This window comes from Platichthys flesus, chromosome 10 (genome assembly GCF_949316205.1).
Source record: "Platichthys flesus chromosome 10, fPlaFle2.1, whole genome shotgun sequence".
Lineage (NCBI taxonomy): Eukaryota > Metazoa > Chordata > Actinopteri > Pleuronectiformes > Pleuronectidae > Platichthys > Platichthys flesus.
In genome coordinates, this window is record NC_084954.1 from 7,343,253 (window position 1) to 7,353,979 (window position 10,727).

At 44.6% G+C, this 10,727-nt stretch overlaps 1 protein-coding gene across 2 annotated transcripts; it reads left to right on the plus strand.

Moving 5' to 3' along the window:
* Positions 1-56: 56 nt before the first annotated feature.
* Positions 57-8,427, plus strand: fut9a (fucosyltransferase 9a). 2 transcript variants are annotated; one of them, XM_062397087.1, is made up of 3 exons: positions 57-2,276; positions 4,130-4,367; positions 4,589-8,427. In XM_062397087.1, exon 3 carries the CDS (start codon positions 4,597-4,599, stop codon positions 5,677-5,679), a length of 1,083 nt encoding a protein of 360 aa, XP_062253071.1. In that variant the 5' UTR covers positions 57-2,276; positions 4,130-4,367; positions 4,589-4,596; the 3' UTR covers positions 5,680-8,427. The 2 variants fall into 2 exon arrangements, with proteins under 2 accessions (XP_062253071.1, XP_062253072.1); XM_062397088.1 differs by having other exon boundaries at positions 4,704-8,427.
* Positions 8,428-10,727: the final 2,300 nt, after the last annotated feature.

Below are 10,727 nucleotides of genomic sequence, written 5' to 3' on the forward strand. Positions count from 1 at the left end.
CAAATAATCCAAACTAATTGCAACAAATCCATGATTAAATCACAGCAGCAGAAAAAAAATGAAATGATTGCAAATATCATAAATTAGGGGTATTTTAAGATTATATTTAAAGGTTAAAGCCCTTTCTACAGAAACAGTCGTAATCTATGTTATTTATTTATTTATTTAAATTGTATCTACATTGGGATTTTTAGCCACTCCCACTTTACAGGCACCAAATATGTGCTCGTGACCATAACCTCGAATTAAGATCAGACGTCCAACACCATCCCCACTTAGTCCTTGACAACCCGCAGGAGAGACACCTTCTCTGGAAGATACCATGGTCCCTTCATAGTTAAGTGCAACAATGTCAGGTGAGGCTGTCATTTCTACATTGAAACCCTTTCCTTCCTTGTGTGTATTCTGTTATTTGTGTATGTCAGGCTAAGAAAAGAGGATCAAGAAGATCCACTTGCACAAAGCTGCACACCTCGTGTCCTACACTTGAAATCTGCACCTTCCAGGGCCAAGCATCAGCTATATGAGACATGAGGAGCCCACCTGCATCATGATTATACGGTGTGTGTTCTCTTATGTCATTTAAAAACTTTAGAAACTGGTCTTCTCAAACGTGTGGATATTTCTGTGTCTCCTCCAGGCACCGTTCACACAGTATGTGTGACTCTATAGAACCACTTCCCGATATTAGCACTTGGTTCTGTAAGCAAATGTGACGGGTCAGGTAAGAATCCACCGATGCTGCTAAAACGTGTGAAGGAAGTTTCTATTTAGACGTACAATGTGGTCACTGAACCGTATTAGCCTATTTCATGTTATAAAAATATTAATAAGTATTAATAATAATGTGTATGTGTGTCCTTGTGCATCTCAAATATGTCATGTGTGTGTGCTTGTCTTTCTTTAGTTATGAGGGCTAATTTTGGCTCAATACCATCATTGTGGGGCCATTTTTGCCATTAAGACTTGAAAACTTGAGTGGGAGGAAGTGGAGCGACGTGGTCCCTCTATGCTTCCTGGACGCTCTAAATTGCCTCTTTAAATGTTTTCTTTAGTTGTTAATAAGACGTGGATGGTGATGTTTTCAAGCATCAGCACCACATGACCGGTGGAGCGCAATTTGATTGGCTAATTGTTGGATATTCAAAGATTCCAGGCAGATTCTATATCCACGCTATCTCGGATGTGTAATGTGACATTTCAAAACCTCAAATTTTGTTATTCGAATTAGGCTTGCATTGAATTTGAAGGGTTTCAAACCTTCTGAATTGTTGAAAATTAGTTTTTCTTTCAACAATTTAAGAGTTACATTTAGATTCAATTACACCAAAACCAAAGGCTTTTTAAATGTCCAAACCTGGTGACACCGATTTTCACAGCATGTTTTCAGCCACCTTCTTCACAGAGACATTAGTGTTCTGTTTGTTACAGGATATGCAGCCAATCAGCTTCTGTTAATTACCTGGAAATCTGCATTAGGTGCTTTAATAACTTGTGTGTAACGTGGTTAGTGGTGATGGTGGTGCATTATCACCTCTAACTGCCTTTTTGGTTGAGAGGCAGACACACACAAACAAACACTCTACATTCCCATATCTGTGTTGTTTTGGTACATCAGTCTTTGTGAAAGGGGAAACCTGCTGATCCCTGCACACACACACACACACACGCACACACACGCACGACTCTCCCGTCTTTTCTCATCTGAACCATAAACTGATGGTTAAAGTGTAACGTGCACTTATCTCAGCATCACACGCACACACGCATACGCGTGCACGGAGTCTCTGCCACAGCCTGCAGCTGCATTGACGGTAAACAGAGGAAGGTAGCGCATGGGCAGGCAGCAGGGAATTATTCCACATCGCATCACATGCCTGGGCATACATGGCGTCCTCACACACCGAGCCATGACTCTGGCGTGCAGGCTGCTGGCTTAGCCTCCGATGCACCCGTCCTCTCCTCCCTGCTCATTTCTTTCCGTGCGTGTGTGTGTGTCCCTGAGTGTGTGTGTGTGCAGCCGTCATTGTGTGCGCGTTGGCGTGCAGAAGACCGCGCGCACATTGCAGCCGACCGTGCATAGGTATCATCGAGGATCGAGACGATGGATGCGGGCTCTTCCGGATCCATCCCTGCGAACACGACTCCGCGCACGGGCAGGATTTCTCCCCTGCAGCCGCATCCACGCATCCTCCGTCGCGCTGCCTTCGAGGAGGGTCCGGTCCTCTGGAGGAAATGAGAGGAAAGGTCTGTTTTGACTCGCGCTTGTCAAGATGGTGAGTGAAATTGCTGTTTTTCTCCTCTATCTCTCCCCCGGTGGCTGAAGCGGCGGCAGCAGCAGCAGCGGTACCTGCTCTTTTGACGACAATTCCCGGCCAGCTAATTATGAATCATCGGTGCTTTTTTCCATTGTATGACCGTGAAGCTTGTTTTTCTTAGCCTTCCCATAACCATAGCGCACATGCACACTTCATATTGAGGGAATACACATGATTCAGATTGGACTCCTCTGCATATTTGAGTCTTTTGCTTTCCAGCATCATCCTCCATGGGTTTAATTCATACCGCTGCACGTTTCTGGTGCGCCAAAAATGTGAATATTCTCATCAACTTCAGTGCACTTGACAACCATTTTCCTCCTCTATATGGCATCACGTTCTAAAATGACCTTCAGTGCTCACAGGGTGGAAATTAATTCTCACCTGGGATGGAGTGTCCCCTTTTCAGTGCTGTGGCCTTCCTGACAGAACACACATAAATCAAAGTAAATGGCCAATATGTGATTATTTTTTTGTGGTGTGCAAGGGGTCAAGCTTTTTCATCCTGTCCTTTTATACCTGTTACTGAAATCACATCTTGAATTCACTGTGACTGATGCTTCCCCCACAAAAGCATATCTGTGCTTCCTGCCTCGCTCCAGACATTTCAAACCCTGCTGCAGACTACTCAGCCATGCAATGCTCTCTCTCTCTCTCTCTCTCTCTCTCTCTCTCTCTCTCTCTCTCTCTCTCTCTCTCTCTCTCTCCCTCTCCCTCTCCCTGTGTCCCAAATACATCACAATACATTTGACAAAAAAAAAAAAAATACACAAAAAAACTCAGCTATGTTCTTTAAAATGTGAATGAGCGCCTGGGCAGAGCACGTGCCCCACTCCGGGCTCATAAGATGGAAGGGAGGGAGGGAGGAAAATAACAAGTGTTGTGAGCCGTGTAACGCTCCCATATCAAATACTCTGACCTCAGCACCATCACCATGGAGACACTATAACTTTACCACCACACACTGCATATTTGATAGGCCCCTTGATTTTGATCTCCGCAGCCCTGATCGCTCCACTCCCTGGCACCACCATAGGAAGGTATAGCCACATGTGCACCGCCGGGCTGCGTCCCCTGTAAAGCAAAGAGCTTATCACGGCTGCAGAAAGCGTGGTTCAGCAATGTAAGAGGATTTGCCTACATGAAAATGTATTGATACCGTAAGCTTTTAAAAGGAGTTGCCCTCATCTGGCCCCGAGTTCGTGGTGCACATCACTGCCACTGAGTCACACACACGATGCTGCCGACGGCGGCGGTGCCTCGATATCAATCCCCTCGTGGCGCGCCGGACACATAATGTGGAGAGTATCAGCGTTTGAGTTGCAATTACTGGTGTTATTATGGTTCAGTGACGCATGAGATAAGCAAAATCCTCCCTGAAGGTTTATTCCTGCCCGTGTGGCCTGTTTATGCAGCATGCAGGTGTGTAGAGCCCCAGAGAGCTGGAGAGCCAGGGGAGGCCTTTCTACTCTGCTCTGCCTTAAGATGGCAGCATTCTCTTACAGTACACAACGTGCGTGACAAAAGCTAATAACAGTTGGAAGCCTGGACCCGAAGCTTAAATGGCAACGTTTGAAACAACAACCATTGTTAGCCGGAAATTTTGCAATAACCGTAGTGTTTTTGTTTTATTTACCAGCTCATCCGTTGAGTTGTTTGTGGAGATGAAGCCTTCCCCTGCTCGCTGACAGCACATAACCTGTAACACATGCATGCTTTGTGTTTTCTTGGTGATGCTTTGTGTCTTTTCCCCCCCTCTCCTGTAGACCCTAACCAATTCTCTCTGATTCTCTCCCTCTGCTCATGTAAAGGAGGCATCGCTGAGAGGACCCGTGCATTCGAGATCAAACGCGCCTCATTAGATCATTAAGGATCATTATTTTTTCAGCGCAGGAGGCCTCTCTTAGCCGTGACCTGCAGCTCTTTTTCTATGAGCGCTGATTCACAACGAAGATTGATCCCGCCGTCGACCCGATGTAGGAGCTGCTCCCTCCGACCCCCACGACGCCCACTCCCGCTCAGATTTCAGCATTCCGTCAAATCCACAAGGTTTGTGTTCAGATTGTGCCCGAGGAGGTCACACATTTTATTGATCCCATAGCAGAGGGTGTGTACTCGTAGGCTATTGCAAGAAGAGGCGGATGCTGGATTTAATTGAGACATTCAAAGTCAATGTTCCAGTGGAATAGTCATTACATGAGAACGTGATAGTTCCAGTGTAGCATCCTGTTGATCATGACTTTTCTCTTCTGTTTTTTTGCCCTTTTCAGGACAGAGTATGCCATCTGCACCTTTTCACAGAATCCTACGACCCCTTCTGCTCGGCACGTTCATACTGGGATGCTTTGTCACTCTGTTTTTGATGTATTTTAAACCGTCCACCAGCTGGCTGTCAGGTCCCGTCGAGTCAACAGCATCCACGGACCACGTTAAGACTCTCTTCTCCACCAAGAGCGATAAAAACGTGACCACCCTATTGATATGGCTCTGGCCCTTCGGACAGACCTACGACCTGAGCGTCTGCAGCTCTCTCTTCAACATCGAGGGCTGCTTCATCACGGCCGACAGAAACTTCTACAACAAGTCAGATGGCGTCATCATCCATCACCGAGACATCTGCACCGACCTCTCCAACCTGCCGCCGTTCCAGAGACCGTCCTTCCAGAAGTGGGTGTGGATGAACCTGGAGTCGCCGTCGCACTCGTCCCAGCTGCCGGGGATCGAGAACATCTTCAATCTGACTCTCAATTACCGTCAGGATGCTGACATTGAAGTGCCTTATGGGTCCATCGTAGCAGCGGAGGGCGAGGAGGACTTTGTGCCACCCAGCAAAAACAAGCTGATCTGCTGGATTGTGAGCAACTGGAACCAGGACCACGTGCGGGTGAAGTACTACAATGAGCTGTACAAACACATCGAGGTTCACGCCTACGGACAAGCCTTCGGGGAATACATCGCCGACCAGGACTACTTCCCCACCATGGCCAGCTGTAAGTTCTATCTGTCCTTTGAGAACTCCATCCACAAGGACTACATCACAGAGAAACTGTACAACCCGCTCTCGGTGGGGACAGTGCCGGTGGTTCTCGGCCCGCCCCGGACGAACTACGAGAACTTTATCCAGGGAGATGCCTTCATCCACGTGGATGACTTCCCCTCACCCAAGGAGCTGGCGGACTACCTGCTGCTCCTGGACAAAAATGAAGAAATGTACGTCAGGTACTTTGAGTGGCGGCGGCACTTTAAAGTAAAGAAGGCTTATTTCTGGGCAGAGCACACATGCCTGGCTTGTGATTACCTGCGCAGGCACAAGGAGTACAAGGCATTCAATAACCTCGACAAGTGGTACTGGGGTGGATAGTGCTGTGAAAGGCTATGAAGGGCTTGTTTTGTTGTTGAAGGCAGTGCTTTAAGATTTTTGTCCTTCGGTTGACATGAAGGTTCATGTTGGCTGTTCTGTGGAGAGCTGTTTTTCTAGTGGTTCAGTGAGATGTCCATCTTGTTTTTTTATTTGCGAGCCATAATGCTAAGCCTTACTTTGCCTTTTTTTCTTTAATCCATTGTTATTTGTATTTATTTTTTAAGGAAATTACAAATGCACTACATTTTTATTGTTGCGTTAATCCATGTTTTACTCAACATACCCACATTTGCTGCTATTCTCAATTTTTCTTTGTTTACTATGAGTTATGAATGCATGTGCGCGTGAACGACAGATCATGCTCTGAATGCAAGCTTGCTGTTTTTTTATCTTTCTTCAAAACTCACCTTCTCATGAAGTGGCACACAGCGGACCTTGCAATAGTGTTGGCTGCAGAAGTAGACTTGGAAGAAAAAGCGAAATTATTTATGTGATATTTATTCAAGTGAGGCATTAAACGATTCAAAAAAGAAACAATTTCATCCGTGCTAGTGATGCAGTCACCTATGCAGTGTTTACTGAACTCAAATGTGAAAAAAAATGTGTCATGTACATAATGTGTATAATGGAAATTATGTAGCTGTGATTCTTTTCTCCATATTTTTCTAAGTTTGCATTTGCACAGTTGATCTTGCGGTTGCCGATCTGACCCCAGAGCAGTGAGACAGATCTTCATCGTGCTCTGTGGTCGTTGAAGGCATACGGTGATCATCGCCCCGCTCGTCTCTCTGACAGCAGACGTGACTCCGCTCGGTGAGAGGGAGGTTACTATTTTAATCGTGTTGCGAATCGCTCATTGTCACTTGTGATGTGTCACAGTGCGGTGGGATCCCATGTGGATGGCGACGGCACAGTGCCGAGCCATTGTGCCGCGATGTGAAACTCCCACACTGCTCATTATGTTGCCGACTGATTTGATCTTGAAAAGTGATTTCGCACCACGTGACGGACAGAAATAGCACAAAATTAACACACAACGGAATCTTTCTGTTATGCTGCTGCTTCTGTTCTCCCATCGACAATTTCATCTCAATTATCCACACTGATTTTTTTGAAACTGTTTCCTGCAGCCTATGGTTAAAGCGAGTGAGAATGAGACCAACTCAGATGAGGTGAGATCTGCCCACATGTTAGGAAAGAATGTGCTTGCAGCGAGATCCTCCACGTTTCTGTTTTTGAATCATTACACCAGTGCTGTTCGGGGAGTTTGCAGTGGCTTGTTAAAGTTTTATTTTTTTTACACTCCTGTTTACAGCCCTACACCACTCGAGAACACACTACTAACAGACCGCTCAGCATCTGTAGATATTACACCACAATCAATGTGTGTCAAACAGCGTTCTGCAGCTATTGACAAGATGGTACTGTGCAAAACCATGGCAACATTTTATGCAAGATAAGCCAGTGGCTTCTTGGTCAGAGTACTCCAGCGAGTCAGGTCTATTATCATTTTGATACGTCTTCACACTGTCAAAAGGGACCATTGATGTAAATATTGATGAATCCAATTATTTTTCTTATAGAATATGGCTCCGAATGCCATCACGAAAACCTGTATATAAAACCTTGTTGTAGACTGGATCGATCCAGCCCACTAACACAGATCATTCCTGTTTGTGTGAACCAGACGGAGGGAGCGCCCGCAGTGTCTGCATTCATGGGGGGGGGGGGGGGAGGAAAAACAGTGGTGTTGTATATATTTTTAATGTTTAAATCTCTTTATAACATGCAAGTGTCGTCAGGCGGTGGATGTGATTTCACTGTTCCTTTGTAAGTCAAGCTGGTGCTTCAAGAGACTGTGAATCAACGTGAAAGGAGAGAGAGAGAGAGAGAGAGAGAGAGAGAGAGAGAGAGAGAGAGAGAGAGAGACTTGAAAATAATAACCTGCATCAGAAACAATGGTGTCAGTGTTGCAAGGTGGACGAGTTCGTCCGGGGAGGTAATTTTACACTGGAGAAGTTTTTATAGGCAGTAATCCTGTTGGTGTGACCTAATTGAAAAGAAGTCCCACTCAAATGCAGCAGAGATATAGCACTTTCATTCATGTGGAGTTGTGTGAGTCACTGTGCTGGTGGCTGTCTTTTAGATGGAGCTATTGTGAGATCCAAAAACCTGTCATGCAAGACCTCTGCCTGTCCCACAGATTCACTATGAACTGGCGCCCGTGGGCTTCATACTGTACAGTTTAATCATCAGAAAAAGGTTCCTAGCCCATTGAGGTCGGCGACTTTAAGAAACAAGAAGTTTTTCCCTTTCTGAGTGTTGTCCGTCTTTTTCAGCCTCTCTTCCTTTCACTCCTTTTTTCTTTATTTGCACAAAAACAAACACGAGGAGCCGCAACCTTCTCTGTCCCCGTGTCTGAGTCTGTGAGTGTGTCCCCTCACCAGAGAGTGAATCAGGACGTCTCTGGATACTGTCTGACCTGCCCATGATTTTGCTGGAGTCCTCATTAAAAACACTGTATAACCAAGTGAGATGAAATCTTCTTGTGTGATTGAACATGAAGATGGTCAATTTTTTACTTTTTTTTGCCAGTTCACTGAAAATGTCAGTGAGTCAATCAGTAAGGTTTTATTTCTTTTGTTTGTTTCGCCAAATCAATGTATTTTGCCAAATGTTGTGTTTGAACTGTAGATGTCTTCTGATAGTGTCAAAGAAAATAAAGATATGGATAAATGAGCAAACACGGATGAAGCATTGAGAGTTGATGGGGCCTCTGCTGCTAACATCCACATCGCAGCTACATAAAACGCAATAAAGACAGACGTCGTCCTTTCTGCTTTTAAAGATGAATCCACTCTCAGGAATTAAATAGGTCTTTATGGTCTGCCCTGCTCCAGGTGGACCGGGTCTGTGTCTGGTGTAGCGGACTTCAAGCTACATGACTAATTTGATTCCCTTCAGTGCCCTTTAGCTATAGATATTTATTTGGCCGTTTCATTTCATCCAGCACCTTGTTAGACCAGTAGTCTTTTGCGAAACGTAAAATCCCCCCCTCTTTATTCACATCATCCCCGACTAATATTCAGGCCTATTTATATATCTATAATATAGCATTGGATAAAGTATAAAGAGGGATAATCTCAAAAGGAGAACAAAGAGACGGATATATTTAAAAACTGGACTGTCCGACTTAAAACTGGACAGATGGCGACCATACCACTACAGCAGGGGCAAAGCTCTGGCCTTCATCTTATTTGTTGTTTGTTCAACTATGCAAAAACAAAAGTGGGGAAACATCACTTTAACTATTTTACAGGCGGTTTAACAAATTACATTTTACAAGCTAGAGTCAGTTGCTGAGGGTAAGTGGATTCTGTTTTACCGTCATACTGAGCGAGCTAGCTGCTAGTAGCTAACAAGCTAGTGGCCATAGTGATATACTTGCCTTACAAATGGGACTGTGGTAGAGACAATACAGAGCTAAGCACATTTCCCAAATTGTACTTCTAATTTCTTTAATCTCGGATATATAGAGTTCTGAGTTTGTTGGGTTCGACATTGTTTACATGGTGCCACCTAACCCAGTGTTCATGCATCTCAATGGGATTTCCACAGTTGATTCCCGTGCTGTTCTACAGTCCCATGTAATGCAGACAGAGGTATAAATAGCAATCCAAAAGCCCCTTGATAAGTGATTGATGAGAGCAAAGAGAGTGTGTTGTGGTGGTTACGCCTCGATCCTCTATCTGTTGTTAGATACCCCATACGCTCGCAAGCACTCTGATATTTGGAGTCATCTCCTGCACCATGCAGCGAAGATGACACTCCTTTGTCAACGGCCTCCACTCAACTCCGCAGGTCAAAGTGTCTGACAAATGCGTGTTGCCTGGATCAGTGGCACAAATAATCCACTGATGTCAGTTGGGGATTAATGTAAAAGTTCAGGTGGGGGGGGGGGATTCGGGACAGGGCCACTGAGGTTTTCAGCTCTGGATGTTGCAATGACATGTTTTAAACACATTACAGGACATTACCGTACAGATTGCATCTCTTGTTCCTCAGGGAAACGCACTTATTGACTTTCTTGCCTAAACCAGACCAATAAACAAGCCGGGTCTGGTCGCCCTCCCATTCAGACCAATTTCACATCATGTCCCGAAACTGGTCAGATCAGTCACAACCACTGGTCCATAATGGGTCCTTGATGTTTGATATGATGATCTGTAGCGTCCAATCGGAACACAGCTGAAGCATTAACGCTTACAACGCTGGTACTGATGTGGGGAGGTCTGTTGAATCTGCTCTGGAGATAGTATCCAAAGAACTAGATTCTATATAAGAAGAACAAACAATGGTTATGGGTTCACATTTCTGCCCCAAGTCACACGGTTTGTTGCTCTGATTGGTTGTCGGAAATCGGAAAAAATGTACTAAGGGCTCCAGACCCATTCTCAAATGTGATGTAATCTTATGATACCAGGCTATTCCTTATCAACTATTACATCAGAATATTGTACTGTTATTATACACAAGAACAATCTGCTGACTGTATTATTCATGTACGATAGGCAGCTAGCATCAACAGCACTATCTTTACTTGAACATCGGACTTGGTTTGTAACTTCTGAATGTGTAAATAACTAATCCTTTGCAATCCAGTTAGTCATACAGCAACTTAAAAAGGTATAACGTCAATGTTACGTTCTCAGCTTGTTTCTGCTGCTCCCATGGGACCAAAATATGATATGTGTGTGACTTATAACAGATTTCTAGCAGCTATTCAACCATTTACTTTTTCTGACATTTTTAATTCACCTTTTCAATCCTATCTGACCAATAAGAAAATGAACACCGTGCTGCATAGTGATGAATGTTTTGAATCATCTAGGTCTCTGGAGAGTTTTCAGTGAACTCAAGCCTGTTTATTTGAGGTGCAGTAGTGGTGTAGAGTGTTTCAACAGAAGCGAGGACACCTGGTCGTTGTTTCTTTCTGTCCTCTGAAGCTCTATGAAGTTTACTAAAGATTGCTTCAGTCAAATGTAGAT